This window comes from Mirounga leonina, unplaced genomic scaffold, assembly GCF_011800145.1.
Source record: "Mirounga leonina isolate KUSES-001 unplaced genomic scaffold, KU_Mleo_1.0 Mir_125, whole genome shotgun sequence".
Taxonomy (NCBI): Eukaryota; Metazoa; Chordata; class Mammalia; order Carnivora; family Phocidae; genus Mirounga; species Mirounga leonina.
In genome coordinates, this window is record NW_023270305.1 from 12,517,135 (window position 1) to 12,533,267 (window position 16,133).

At 38.2% G+C, this 16,133-nt stretch overlaps 1 protein-coding gene across 3 annotated transcripts in view; it reads right to left on the reverse strand.

The window, feature by feature from the left end:
* DNAJC27 (DnaJ heat shock protein family (Hsp40) member C27) overlaps positions 1 to 13,907 on the reverse strand; it is a 29,609-nt gene extending 15,702 nt beyond the window's left edge. For all 3 annotated transcript variants that reach the window (XM_035000700.1, XM_035000702.1, XM_035000701.1), the window contains exons 1-3: positions 13,378 to 13,907; positions 5,357 to 5,439; positions 1,572 to 1,641 (exon numbers count right to left, since the gene is read on the reverse strand). In XM_035000700.1, coding sequence (XP_034856591.1) covers positions 1,572 to 1,641; positions 5,357 to 5,439; positions 13,378 to 13,464 — 240 coding nt within the window. In that variant the 5' untranslated portion in view covers positions 13,465 to 13,907. The remainder of the gene's footprint in view (positions 1 to 1,571; positions 1,642 to 5,356; positions 5,440 to 13,377) is intronic.
* Between the last annotated feature and the right edge of the window lie 2,226 nt (positions 13,908 to 16,133).

Below are 16,133 nucleotides of genomic sequence, written 5' to 3' on the forward strand. Positions count from 1 at the left end.
AGAGCAGAAATGGCAAACTTTCTAGCTTGTAGGTCAGAGAAAGCTGTTAGTTTAATATCACTCGGGCCTCAAGAATTTTCTATAGACCATCTAACTCATACCAGCAAGCCCCAGAATGATGTGTGCATCAGTGGAAACAAGACTGCTGTTAAGATACAGGCGCAGCATTCCCTCAAGGTCCTCTCTTTGACACTGTCCTCTGAGAGTGCTGTCTCACATGCTAAGCAGACTGTCCTTTCTCAGTAGGCCCTTTGGATAAACCTGTCAAGAGGACGAATGCCAGTAGTAGCTTAATGGAGGACAGGCCTCAAGGATGGAGGGAGGCCAGGGATCATGAGAATGGCTATCGGTGCTTCACCAGGTGTGTGCTGAGCAAAAGTATACTTTGGTCCGTTTGGGGCTTAGGGGGAAGATGGCTTTGGTCTTGTCAAAAAGGAGGGTTTGAGCTACAGACAAGTAAATATTTGACAAAAAAGGAAAAATCAAAGTTATTCAGAGAAAAGTTACTTCAGAAGTGGTGAACTCAAGGAGCTTCTATTAATTATACTTGTATCTTTTTGAGCTGCCGGGGAAAAAAGCTATTGTAATTTCAGTTTGCATTGATAAGATGTCTAGTGTCTAATGATAGAAAGTAAAGGAACACTCAGTGTTTTTCACTCGACAATATCTGGAATGTTGTGTTCAGTTCTCAGCTCCCTATCAGCTAACTAGAGATTATCCACAAAGGATCTTGAGAAGCCTCGCTGGGGCAGGACTAGAAAATACTTTACCTGAAAAGGAGCGGATTAACAAATATTAGAAAGGTTCTGTTGTAAAAGCACAGACTCAGTCTATGTTGTTCCAAAAGCAAGGCCAAGATCAATAGTGAAAGTCAAAGGAAGGCAGCCTTCAAAAGGGAGTTGTTAATCTAGAGTTTTTAATGGTAAAGCAAATGCACTTGTGAGGCAGTGCGACCCCATCATTAGAGACATTCATTCTCCAAACTATTATAGTCTGTACCACTCAAAACTATCCTGTGTATCACATCATCCCCGGATTCCCACCAACCTACGTAATTCTTCTTATCCATCAAATCCGTCAATGCTTAAGTGTTGCTTCCTTCAACAAGACTTCCTGTCCTCCCAGATAAGCTAGGCTAGATATTAAATGCTCCCAAGCATTCTGCCATTTGTTTAACATCTGTCTTCTCTGACAGATTTGTGTTCCACGAGGACAGGGACTGTGTGTTACCAGTGTTCAATAGAAACTGGCACACTGGTATGTGGTGAATGAATGATGGCCATTGATCGGGAAGGTATAAAGTATAAACCAAACAGTCCTTTGTAAGTTAAAATGTCTCATCTAAGTGTTTGGAACATTAGCAATTAAATTTCCTACCACTATTTAAGGGGATGGAACAAAAGACTAACAGGTTTCCATTCAGTTAAGGCTCAGAAAGGAAGCCACAGCCACCAGCTAAATTCACCTAATTTCATACATGATTTGCACACTGGTTGTTTCAGATAACTCAGGATCTTTCCCTAATCCACTGACAATACTGGATACAGGTTTTCTCAAAAAGGCTTTCTTACCTCATAGAAGAAGGGATGGCCAGCCATATCAAAGATGTTAACTTTGATTTCTCTGTCTCTGACTTGCACCCTGAAATGTTCAAATGGAAACAATTACAAAGAAGGTTATGGCTTCTGCATTCCCATTCATATCATTTATGTCATTTATGAATTTTAAAATGAATGAAATTTATAAGAGGCTTTCTCAGTACCTCTTCCTGATAACAGATAATCAATACAACAGAAGCTGGCAACTTGGCAGATCATCCTGCCTCCTTATTTTAAGAACACTGAGCCCACTTGTAGTAAGACCCTCATTTACCTTCAGCTTACCTCAAGACACTTCAGTCCATGCCCCTTAACTAACAAATGGTGACTATTACCACAGAACTGAGGAAACTGATTTGAGGCAAGTAGGAGAGAGATGAAGGAAAACAAAATATTTTATTTCACTTAATAAGACATCTTAATTACTAGTGGTAATGCTTGGTTACCACGCAGAACAATAACTAACGTGTGTGATCTTCGTGGAGCAAGAGCAACAGTCACTTGTTTTCAAAACTTTTTAAACAGAGAAAAGAACAAGAAGGAAAAATAACAACCATTCATATTAGAATTAAATACTGTCAACATCATAGCATATTTGCATCTTGTCCTTTTTATTTTTTCAAGAAAAATCACTATTGGTAAATAAATTAATGAAATATTGTATTTCAAATGCTAAAGAAAAACACGAAGATGAAAGTTTAAAATTTATCCCAAATCCTATCACCCAGAAAAAACCTTCGTCACTATAGATGAACAACACTGCAGTCTTCTTCAATGCACAGATATGACTGATAAGCATAAGTATTTTATAAAAATGGAATTACGCTATTTTAAAATAAAAAGTATAAAATTTACTTGTTATTAATTTAACAAAAGAAAAAGAAACTGAAGTGAGCTAGAATTTTTGAACTTTAAATATGTTTCCTCATCACAAGAAATATTTCCTAAAAGACCCCTCTAAGTTAAGAATAGGAATTATTCACAATAAATTAACAGGTTAGAATCATTGTTTTAAGTGACATGTTTCAATTTACACAGCATTGACACGACCCCCTCTTATGGAATACAAGGACATCAGTACTTGCTCTCATTGTCCCTTTACCACCTCCTGGTTTGTTTATTGTTATTATTCCCTTGTCTGCATTTATAACATCCACTTTCTATTCTGAAACCATAATTCCTATAGTTGTTTTATATTACTTGTAGATTTAAATTAAGCTAACCACTAATCATTTCTTTATTCCTGAATTCTCTACCAGATTTCATCAATTCCAAAACGCATATTTGTTTTCATTTTAACATCTGTGAAATCAGGATCCATCTTATAAAAGAGGATGTGACAAGAGCAAAAACAAAATAACAACAGAGTCTGAGAGCATCTGGAGAAGATCTGTATAATAATTTATATTAGAAAATTTTGCCTTAAAGAGATAGCAGCTGAGAGAGGATGTAACTAAAGGCTATGAAGTCAAGAATGAACAAAAATGTATTCACACACTGAAACTCAAAGAGGTTAATTTAATTCAGATGCCAGACAGAGGAAATTACCTTAAGAAAAATGATAATTCATTACCTCGAGGTCGTGCTTTCCTAGGTTCTGGCCTGAAGACCACCTGCATCATTATTATGAGGCTGTTAAAAATGCAGATTTCTGTGCACCACCTCAGACCTGGCAAATCAGAATCTTAGTGGGTGGGTCCCAGGAATCTGCATTTTTACAAACTCTACAAGTAATTCTTCAGCATGCTGGAGTTTGAGCTTCACCATATTGGAAACAGGAAGGATGGAATGGGTATCTGTTATTTTGACTACCGCATAGAACCCCCCTTTCCTCTTGTGGTTGTGGTTCAGATGGGTTCTGCTATATGTTCTTAGCGATCCCACTCTGTTGGCCATAGCCAGCTGAGCTGGGGAAAGACACCTGTCTCTACCTGGACAATCAAACCTTCCCTGGGATTTTTAAACTTGGAATACTAGCTTTGGTCCCTCTCTGGAAGTAAAATTCACAGTGTGAGTCTGAGATCGGCTGGAAGCCATGTAGAGGAAGCTAAAAGGTGGAGAGAGATGTAGTAAACGATCTGGCTATATCCTGTCCCTGGTTCCAGCCATCTCTAAGGCCCAGCATCCTTGTAATTGGATTATATGAATGAATATCCTTTATTTTTCATTATTATTATTATTTTTTGCTTCAGCTGGTTTAAGTTGGGTTCAGTTATATCCTCCTGATTCACCATGGGACAACCATCTTTCTCCAAAAACATTTCAGCCAGAAATAGAATAGTCTGTTGACTAAACTACCACAGTTCTATGGCATAATATGGTGATTCTCATTTCTTAGTTGAATAAATTAGCTACTTATAATGGATTTAAAACAGAACTGCCTTAAGCAGGATCTCCTGCCATACCACTGATGAAATTCTGTGTCCTGAAGGATAGATATACCCCACCAATTTAGTCCACCTTCTTGAAAGCTGCCCTCATATTCTAATCTTGCAAACTTCCTCTTTAGATGTACCTATCTTACCTAATAATACATAGTTTTTGAGTATCTACTATGTACAAGCACTGTACTAGGCACTTGGAGATGATTTATACTAATAGCCCCTTCTTTGTGGAGCCTACAATCTAGCAGGAGATATTAAACATATATAAATAATAATGACATGTGGCAATTTATTCTAAGTACCATAAACAGCATAGAGAAGTTTAAGATTTCTGTCATTTGCAACCAAAAAAAGTCCTGACTAATAAAGGAGGTATTCCAAAGCCTTATGGGAACAAGACCATTTTCCACCTCAAAGAGTCTGACAGATGGAGAGATGAGGGGAAAGGACATTTCAGGTGGACAGAATGAATAATGGCATTGAGACAGGAAAATATGAGGACAACGGTGCAGTGTGGATGGAGGGTAAAGTGTGTAAAGGAATGCAACAAGAGGGAAGGAGAGGGGCAGGTTAGAGCCACAATAGTGAGCTCCTGAAATTCCACCTTCCAGGAGTGTGCTGTATACCTCAATTCTATGTTTTGGTAGTATTATTTCCTGCTAATGTAACCCCATCTCCCCAAGCTCAACCCACCCTCGGTTCATCTCCAGATAAATCCCCACTTCTGCCCAATTTTACTTCTCCCAGATCATTCTCTAGATACCAGAAGGCTGTAAAGATCATAAACCAATAAAGGACGTCCTCTGGTAGAAAATTTTCCACATAATATTTAGACTTTTTAGAAAGAATATCTCAAAATGCTCTATAAACACATCTGCTAATAGGACCTTTTTATACAGAAACATGTTTCCTAAAAAGGTACATCTGCCAGTTAGGCTTTTTATTAACTTGCTCATTGTTGTAGACCCTACACCTAAGGCAAGGCCTGGCAAAAAAAGAACATGCTCAGTGATTAACAAATTACACGATCACTACATTTCTGTAAAGGTCTCTTATTCCTATCTTTCCTGATGTGTCTTCAGAATCTCTATTTCAAGATACATCATTTCATTTATTTTTTAAAGATTTTATTTATTTGACAGAGAGAGACACAGTGAGAGAGGGAACACAAGCAGGGAGAGTGGGAGAGGGAGAAGCAGGCCTCCCGCCGAGCAGGGAGCCCGATGCGGGGCTCGATCCCAGGACCCTGGCATCATCACCTGAGCCGAAGGCAGACGCTTAACAACTGAGCCACCCAGGTGCCCCAAGATACATCATTTTAGAGGAGTTCGAAGGTCTATGTAATTTATAAGCCCAAAGAAACAATGTACTTACTTTGTGACTCCATAGTCAATTCCAATTGTTGCAAGATATTTAGACACAAATCTTTTCTCACAGTATCGTTTTATAATACAACTCTAAAAAGGTAAAAAATACATGCTTTTAGTAAATACACTCTGGAAACATACAAAATAAGCACAGTTCTTCATTATGGTTTCTTCACTCACCACAGTGAGAGAGAAAGCATTTTCAAATAACCAAAACAAATGCTAAAAGTGAAAATTTTAAAGAAAAATTATTTAAATATTCTTCCCTAATACCAAACATGTTTTCAGTTTAGTTCTCCATCCTTGAGCTCTTTTTTTTTTTGAAGACTTACTCTTATGCTTCCAACAATACCACCAAAACGTTTAGCCTTGACCTCCCTTCTCAAAAGCAGATCTACATCTTCAAATACTAAGACTACTTTCTACTTGGGTGTCCTGCTGTTACCTCAAATTCAACATGTCCAAAAATGACCTAATCCCATACATAAAAACAGTTCATCCTGCTGACATCCTGGTTCTGTTAATAATACCACCATTTCTCCAACCACAGAGGATCAGAATATTAAAGCCATGTTTGACTCTGAGCCTTTCTAAATCTTCTGAAGGTTTCTTGCCTCTTTCTCTTCATTTCAATTCCGACTGACACCTTTTGGGTTTAGATCCTCATCATCCACTCCCAGACAACTGTAGGAAATTCTTTATTGGTCTTTCTGCCTTCCTTTCCTCCCAACCTCAGCCAATACTGCACACCACTGACATTTTTCACTTCCCTAACTCAAAAATCTTCAGTGGCTTCTCAGTGCCAAGTTTGAAATCCAAATTCCTTTGTCCTTTATTCAAGGTTCTCCATAATCTGGCCCTAATCTGTATTCCCTGTCTGAACCCTTCTAATATAAACTCTCCATTTCTGCAAAACTCCCATAGACCTGACATCCTGACTTTTGTCATTACTTTTCCCTCTCCTTGGAATGAGCTTTCTCCCCTCTTTCCAAATCTTATCCTTTAAGGCAGTTCAAACTCTGAGCTTCAGGTTATAAGAGATCTTGTCTGCATCTGAACTCTTCTAACACTTTACATACATACTAATATATACACATATATTATACATGCAGACACACACGCACACACATGCCAGCAGTCATACATTGCTTTGTATTGTTAGTTATCATTTCACATGTATATATTCATCTTATCTCTTCAGCTAGACAGTAAACTATCTGAGGACAGTAAACACCAGTATTTTAGTTCCATCTTTTTGCTCATGCCAATGAAATTTGCTCAGTGCCAGTAGAAACCAATTTTAAATGCCATATATTAATAATAGCTCTTAGCACTCATGAAACTTACAATTTACTTAGGAGTGCTAGTAATGGAGTTTATTTTGCTCAAATCCTTCCCTGACGAACGTTAACCTAAATTAAATAGGACAGTTAATTTAAAAAGCAGTTAATAAGCTTATTGTGAACTGAAGGAAAAATTTCATTGGAGTGACTACTGCTAAGAGGCTATACTTTTAAAAGCATTTTATAGCTTGAATGCATTTCACAAATATTTTCTCTCACAATAGCTTGGGAAAATGAATATAGCCTTTTTCTAAATTATTCATGAGATTAAGAGGCCTGGCAGTCCTTTAACTACAGTACACTATTTAAATACTAGTTATAAGTGTTTAACAAGACACACATTTAAGTAATTGTATTAATAACCACTCCTTATAAAACAAATAGACAGGGCTCCTGGTCCTTGGGATCTTATAAGCTAAGTTAAATAACATAAATACAGAGAGAATGTTTTGCCTTCACTATTTTTCTTAAATAGATTTTTAGGTACTTTTCTTTTTTAATGCAGTTTCAGTTAAGATCTTAACAGGTTTGGGCTTTTTTTTTTTTTTTTGTAACTTTTTTTATGTTATGTTAATCAGCATACATTACATCATTTGTTTTTGATGTAGTGTTCCATGACTCATTGTTTGTGTATAATACCCAGTGCTCCATGCAGTACGATGGGTATTAAAAGTAGGCCTCTTTTTTAAAATAGAATTTTCCTAAAATTCATATGAAAGAACAACTATCTGGGAAGAACTAATCAAAATATGAAAAAGAGGAATGGGGCAGGACAATAGAAAGAGGAGGGAACCTACCTTAATAGATATTAAAATATTCTGAAAGCAATCAAGACAGTATTATATTGGCATAAGAATAGACAAATAGGTCAGTAGAATAGAACAGAGAGCCCAGAAATAGATCTCATTAAAAGAAATTTTAAAAGTGACCCAGGTGATATTTAAAGTTAAGGGGAAAAGAATGATTTCTTTAGTAAAATGCTACTCACACAAGCTGGGCCCTTTTCTAAATACAAAAATAAATTCAGATGAATTTGTGATTTCAAAATTTAAAAATAAAACAACAAAAATTTCAGAAGAAAATGTGCACCATCACTTCTCAGTCCTTTGGCTAAGATCAAGTGCAGAAGAAATGTGCAACATATGTACAACCTTAGGGAAAACTTTTCAACCAAGAAAGGAAACTCAAAAACCATAAAAGAAAGGACAAGTGTGCCTGGGTGGCTTAGTCGGCTAAGCATCTGCCTTTGGCTCAGGTCATGATCCCAGAGTCCTGGGATCGAGCCCTGCATCGTGCTCCCTGCTCAGCAGGGAGTCCATTTCTCCATCTGACTCTCCTCCCTCTCATTCTCTCTCTCTCTCACTCTCAAATAAATAAATAAATCTTTAAAAAAAAAAAAGAAAGGACAGGCATAACAGAGTATATAGAAATAATAATAACAACAAAAGCAATTGTATGGCAAAATATTTATAAAAATATTAAAAGACAAATGACATACCCAAATATTCACTACTCATATGACCGGCAAAAAGTTATTATCTCTGATGTCCCTGAACCAGAAAAATTGGTAAGAAAGACACATCATTCAATAGAAAAATGAGTAGGGAATATAAATATACAGAAGAGCAAATCCAAATAGCCAATAAGCATATGAAAAGGTGCTCAACTTCATCTGTAGTCCATGAAATGCAAATTAAAGTAATACTTCTCACCAACCAGACTAGGAGTCATTAAAAGAATAACAACACCTGTGTTGGCAGGGATATGGGAAAAAGGGTACCTGCATACTATACTCCTGGTAGAAATATAGTTCTTTGAAGAGCAGTTGGCAATAGCTACTAAAATTTAAAAATATGCTCTTCAACTCAGCATTCTACCCCTGGGAATCTCGTCTATGGAAATGAGAAGACCAGTATTTAAGTGTATGTACACACACACACACACACACACACGGCATTTATTGCAACATTGTAGTAGGGGAAAAGCTGGAAATGACATGAATTCTCATCAACAGAGGAATTTTGCTTATTGCGGACTATGCAAATGAAAAAGAGCAGAGCTGTATCAGATAACTTGGAGGGATTATCATATCTATTGTTAAGAGAGAAAAGAAACTCCAAGAAGTAATATACAATATTGTAGGACCTCTGAAAACCCAATTCAACTGATTTAACAGGAAAATATTTATTAAATATAACTGGAAATCTAAAATTAGGGCAAGCTTCAATGTTGGGTGTTATGAAGAGTCAAATTAAGCACATTAGGAAAGTTCTTTTTTTTTTTAAGATTTTATTTATTTATTTGACAGAGAGAGACACAGCTAGAGAGGGAACACAAGCAGGGGGAGTGTGAGAGGGAGAAGCAGGCTTCCCGCAGAGCAGGGAGCCCGATGCGGGGCTCGATCCCAGGACTTTGGGATCATGACCTGAGCTGAAGGCAGATGCTTAACTGACTGAGCCACCAGGCGCCCCACGTTAGGAAAGTTCTGATGCTAGAAGGCACTGAGAACTGGACTGGGTCTTTGGGGTAGGTTGACTGCCAAGGCAGAAAGCTGAATTAGATATACACAAAGACCACAGAGAACTTTCAGGATTCTCCCATAGAGAAGATTAAGCCCTTAGAAATTCCCTTTTTCTTCCTGGATTTCTAGAACCTCTAATAAAACAATGCCGAATAATAAAGGAAAATAGCAAGTATCATTTTCATACCTAATTTTAATGGAAATGGCCTTAGCATTGTACCATTTGGTATGATGTTTGCTGTTGGTTAATAATAAATACTGTTTATCATATTTAAGTAGTTTCATTTTATTCTGATTTTGCTTAAAGTTTTTATTAGGATTGCCTACTTGATTATATCAAATGTTTTTCCAGTACTGAAAAAATTTTCTCCAGTAGTCAGCTGATGTAACAAATTATGTTGACTTTTTATTTTTTTATTTTTATTTTTTTAATTTTATTTATTTGAGAGAGTGAGAGAGAGAGCACAAGAAGGGGGGGGGGGGGGTCAGAGGGAGAAGCAGACTCCCCGCTGAGCAGGGAGCCCAATGCGGGACTCGATCCCAGTACTCCGGGATCATGACCTGAGCCCAAGGCAGTCGCTTAACCAACTGAGCCACCCAGGCACCCTGTTGACTAACTTTTTAATATTGAACCATGTTTGCATTCCAGGGATAAACTCTACTTGCTAATAGTGAATTATTTTTGATATATAGCTCTATTTGTTGATATTTAAGAAATTATGCATCTCTCTATATATGTGAAATTGGGATATACTTCTCTTTTTTGATACTATATCAAGTTTTGCTAGTTAAGTTACCACGACTTCATATAATAAATTGGAGAGCTGTTCATCTTTTTCTTTGCCTTAAAATAATTTAAGTAACTGAAATTATATGTTACTTAAAGCTTAAATAAAGCTTATTCATGAAGCCATCTGATCCTGATACTTTTTTGGAGGATAAATCCTTTCATTGTTTTTCTAATTTCTTCTTATGTGACTAATCGACTGGTTTTCTACTTCTTTTTGAGTCAATTTTGGTAATTTATATTTTGCTAGGAAGTCCTTCATTTCCTTTACATTTCCAATGTGCTTCTATAGAATTGGTTGTAATATTCTCTAGCCATTCTTTTAATCTCTTCTAGCATGTGATTATGTCTCCCTTTCAGTACTAATCTTGTAATTTTTTATTTTCTCTATTTTTCTTAAATAGATTTTTTAGGCACTTTTTTTTATTATTAATTTTCATTTTCCCAACTTTCTCTTGGTTTATTTTGTGATCTTTTCCTAATGTCTTAGGTACTAAGTTCCTTTGGTCTTTTAAAATGAGATATACCATATCACAAAATTCACACTTTAAAAGTATACAATTCAGTGGTTTTTAGTATACTCACCAAGTTGTAAAACAATTAAGTTCCTTTAGTTTTTCTCTCTCTTTTTTAGAAATGAATAGGATAATGTGTTTTCCTTTGACTACAGCTTTAATTTTGTCCTGAAGGTTTCAGTACAGATTCTCTCCCTTCCATTGCTTTCTAGTTATTTTGTCATTTGTTTTGATTTGCCCTTTGATCCAAAGATTATTTACCAGGGCATGCCTCAATTTTTAACTTAAAATTGTTTATCTTTCTATATTTTCCAAATTCTTTAAAATGAGTATATGCCACTTTTATAACTAAGGCTTTTTTTTTTTTTTTTTTTTTGAGAGAGAGAGAAAGCATGAGGGGAGGGGAAGGGGCAGAGGGAGAGGGACAGAGAGAATCTTAAGCAGGCTCCACGCCCAGCATGGAGCCTGACATGGGCTTGATCTCATGACCCTGAGATCATGACCTGAGCCAAAATCACGAGTCAGATGCTAAACCAACTGAGCCACCCAGGTGCCCCAGCAAAAAAAAAAAAAAAAATTTTAAGTTACATTTAAATCTATGATCCACCTAAAATTCATTTTCGAGAAAGCAATGCAAGAGGAATCCACCTTACTCCCAAATAGTAAATAGTTGTTCCAGCAGTACTTATTAAATAGTCCCTACTTTCCCACCACTTTACTACATTTGTTGTAAACTGAATTTCCTTATGTATTTGGGTTTATTTCTGGACGCCAGTCTGTTCCACTGATGTCTCTCTATGTTCTTTCCAGCATCAATAGGAAAAGCTTGGTAACTTTAAAATATGTTTTATTATCTGGTAGTGTTTCCTTTTTTTCACAGTTGTCTTGGTTATTCTCACATTTAATTTTTCAAAGGACTTTAGTACCTTTTATTATGTTTTGAAAGGAAAAAACCCCTATTGGTATTTTAACTAGTATTGAATTACATTTGTAGATTATTTTATAGAATTGACATCTCTAAAATGTTAAGTGATCCTAATTAAGGGGAGAGTGTATCTTTCCATGTGCTTAAGTAATTTTATGTCATTTTGTAGAGCTTTAAATTTTTCTTCATATAGGTCCTACTTATTTCTTCTTAAGTTTAAATCTAGGCATTTTATTTTGGCTGTTATTGTAAATTAAAATAATTTCTCAATTATATATTAAAACATTATTTGATATACTAAAGCTGTTAATTTTTGTATATTAATTTTGCCTTACTGAATTTTCTTATTGTTTCTAAAAGCTTTTCAGTTAATTCTCTTTGGGTTTCCAGATAAATAAACATATCATTAGCAAATAACAATAATTTTACCTTCTCCTTTCCAGTATTTCATATTTTGTTTTTTTCTCTTGTCTAATTGCATTGGCTAAAAAATATAGAACAATGTTAAAAAAATGTGACACTGGGCATTTTGGTCTTTTTTTTTTTTTTTTTAAGATTTTATTTATTTTTTTGACAGAGAAAGACACAGCGAGAGAGGGAACACAAACAGGGAGTGAGAGAGGGAGAAGCAGACTCCCTGCCGAGCAGGGAGCCCGATGCGGGACTCGATCCGGGGACTCCAGGATCATGACCTGAGCCGAAGGCAGTCGCTTAACCAACTGAGCCACCCAGGCGCCCTTTTTTGGTCTATTTTTAATGTTGCACCATTAAGCACAGAAAAATTACAAAAGTGATGCATGCTTACTTAGCCAGCTTACTAGTAAACCTTTTAGAGGCTTTATTCTTTTTAATGCCTGGCACATAGTTGATGTTCAATAAATGTTGACTTTCAGTGTTAATACTTACATACATACACACAGATACATAAATAGTACAGGATAATGCTAAATGGAAAGAAAAGGCACTAATAAACATTTACTGAGCATCAACTATGTGCAGGGCACTGGCCTAAACACTTCCATTAATGGCTCTTTTGGCATATAGATCTACTTGGAGTTGATTTTCACAGCATACAATGATGGAGAGAGAACTGCAGTAGGCTGTGAAGACCCAAGTTCTAATCCTGTCTCTGTCATTGATTTGATGACCTTAGGAGGTTAACCAACAGCTTCCACTTACCCAGAAGGGGAGACAATTTGGGTGAAGAGGAGACAGGTTAGAATTCACTTGGGGGAAGGCCCTGGTCCCTCTTGCGCCCCCCTCCCCCACACTATGGAAGAGCTTATAGGGGGTACCCATTAGATCCAGCAGAGAGAAAGGCGGTGGAACTAAGGCTTTGAGAGAATGAATATGATGACACCACCGGAAATAAAAATAAAAGCAATACACAAAACAAAATAATGCAGGCTCCTTGACATCCACTGCACTTTCCTTGTGAAAAATGTCACCATCAGTTATGCTCTAAAAATGGATTCTGGGCTCCACGTCTGCGGAGCAACATTTACAAACTCCAATCCTCACATGCACCCCAGTAAGCTCCCTTAGGCTCCCAAGAACAGCTGGGGTAACTAAACTTTTATTCTCCACCTCTAAGTCCTGGACAGGTCACCTAGAAGGCAGATAGGGTAGCTAGGCAGACGATCTGACATAAGGACCTAGGCCTCCTTACTCTTTTGGGGATACATTCAAGGGTTAGCGGTCACAAGAGGCACCTTCTTATGGAGAGTGACGTCAGTGGAGGAGGAGGGGGGACAACCCAAAGGTCAAAAAGGTCGGGAGAGTTTTCCTCACGGAGGCGCATCCCCTAGGAGGAGACCCGGGCCTGCTCAGGGGCGGGGAGGAGGCTGGGCCCCGGGCTGTTGAGTGGCCGCCCTCCCAGCCAATCGGCACGTCGCCCCGCCGCGCTGAGGTCCCGCCCCTCCCTGCGCGGTACTCACTTTTCCCACTTCAGCGTTGCCCATGGAGATGACTTTGATGCGCAGGGACTTGCCAAGCTCCTTCCGCTTCGGCATGCTGGCCTCCATTGCCCTCGCTCTCTCGGGGCCACCCGCCTCGCCGTCTCCTTGTTCACCAGGCTGGCCCGTCCCTCAGGCCTCCTCGTCCAATGGCGGAATCGCTGCTATCGTCACCGCCCCGGCTCCGCGGCTCGCCATCCCCGCCGCTGCCTAGCAGCGGGCGCGGGCCGTTAGGAGAGCTGGGAACTGGGGGTGGGAGAAGAGAGTCTCGCGATGCTAGAAAGGGCGGCGTGACGTCATCACCGGGCTCTGGAGACGAGGTTTTGATTACCTGTTCCCAGGAGTCGCGCCAACGCGCCGGGCTAAGTCCCTCAGCAGGAAGTCGGCGTTGACGGGTGGCTGGTTTTACACCGAGAGCGCGGCGTGGGTGCAGGGGCGCCAGGACAGCGACATTTTTTAACGTTTGCAGCCGAGTGGTAGAAATGTATTGCGGTTTGGGGCAGATCCTTGGGCCGGGAGTATTTGGAATTGTGGGTCCATGCCCCGTCGCACTAAAAATTCGAAGTAGACCATAGTCTGTTTGGGGGTGTTTTTTTCTGAAAATTTCAGTCCCTATGGGCCCATGTACGCGAACAACCCCCCGCCTCCCCATATTATGTTTCTCTTGCTTGGGCTTGCAGAGGAGCCCGGGGGAAGTGGAGAAGTCGGGGCCCTGGTTCTGGAAGAGGGCCGTTACTATCGTTAAAAAAAATAGCTTGTCCATTTGGAGTGAAGACGGATTTTAGTTTAGTCATTGCTCTTCTATTACGTAGTCCTTATCTGTAGGAAGAAAGCGCAGATTAGACGTTTCTTACACTCTTCCAGTTCTATGAAGGTGTGTGTGCTTGTAGCTGTTTGCTGCTTAATTTCCTCTCCCTCCCACTCACATTCAAACTTAACCCCATCGGGCGCCTGGGTGGCTCAGTTGGTTAAGCAACTGCCTTCGGCTCAGGTCATGATCCTGGAGTCCCGGGATCGAGTCCCGCATCGGGCTCCCTGCTCACTGCTTCTCCCTCTGACCCTCCCCCCTCTCATGCTCTCTCTATCTCATTCTCTCTCTATCTCATTCTCTCTTTCAAATAAATAAATAAAATCTTTAAAAAAAAAAAAAACTTAACCGCATCATCTGTGTTCACCTTCCCTGTAACTGATAATATGACAGTAGAATAGTAATGAATCCTAAGATAACCACTTTTCTGTTCTCATTCCAGGGGATGAGAAAAGCATCTGCTTGGATAGAAAACAGTCTGGGAGGAACAGTAATTTTTTGAGTCATTATCTTGAGTTACGGAAGTTAAATAGAACTTGACAAAGGATTAGTGCCCTGAAAAAGAATGGCTGCCAACTTCCGAGTAAATCACAAGGGCAAAAGTAGCATTATTTCTGTTCTCACATAGCTTTAAACATCTTAAAGGAAATACATTGCAGGAAGACAGTGAATAAAGCCTCAAAATTTCTTAGCTATCTTAAGTCAGATTTTAAAACATTTTATTTTTAAAACATGATTTTTAAGAAGGAAGCTTACTCTGGGTTGTATTTATAGTCAACAGGTAATAAAACTTAGTTTAATGAAGCTTCTAAGATTTTTTACAACCACGAAATATAGGTCCTGGTCAGAATTTTGATATTTTAAAGTTCGAAAGAATTTAATGTATACTGATTCTTCACAAATCTAGATGCTGACCTCTTAGTATAATTTAATAAATCAATAAACATCTTTTTCTTTGCTAGTTCACCTTTGGCCCCGTAATACAACTGGTGTGGAAGAATAATTGCAAAATGTAAAATTTTCACTTATTAAAAGACTGATTAGGTTTGATACTATTGAGCAGATGGGCAGTAAAACAGGCCAAAGATTAAAATTACCATTTTTTCATATTGATTTTTCTGAGGTTTGAAAATGTATAGCCATATTTTCTACTGGGTGTGTTCCAGTCTTTTTTTTTTTTTTTTTCAGGTTCTCCCCACCCTTTTCTTTTCCAGTCTTTAATACAGAAAGAAGAAAGAAGTGTGGGGGTGCTTGGGTGGCTCAGTTGGTTAAGCGGCTGCCTTTGGCTTGGGTTATGATTTCCCAGTCCTGGGATCCAGAACTATACAGGGCTTCCCGCTCAGCAGGGAGTCTGCTTCTCTCTCTCTCTTTTTCTACCTCTGCCCCTCCTTACTGCTCATTCTCTCTCTCTCTCTCAAATAAATAAATAAAATCTTTTAAAAAAATAATAAAAATTTTTTAAAAAGAAGTGTGCATTAGCTGTGCATAGTGCGAACCTGAAAGTGGGGGTTAGGAACATGTTCTGGACTCAGCCCTGTTGTACTTTTTGTTGGCATAAGATGGGCATGTGGTAAGGGTAAGGATTGCAAAGATAATGCACATGAAGTACATGGTAGTTCCTCAGTAAACAGCCATATGCTTTCCTGTACTCATGTTTTTTATTTTTATGTATTAAAGACTACATATTTTAAATGTGCATTTTTAAAGTAAGTTATGAAATATTTTGGACATGGTTAAAGGTATAAAGAATAATATAATGAATACCTATGCATCCACCACATAGATTAAAAAATGAAATATCTGATACCGTGTGTACTCTTTCCCAATATACCCATCCTCCCTCTTTATAAAAGGTTGCAACTATCTGAATTGGGACTTTTAATTTCGAGGCATTTAAAAATTGTTTTACTACATAGGTATATACACCTTA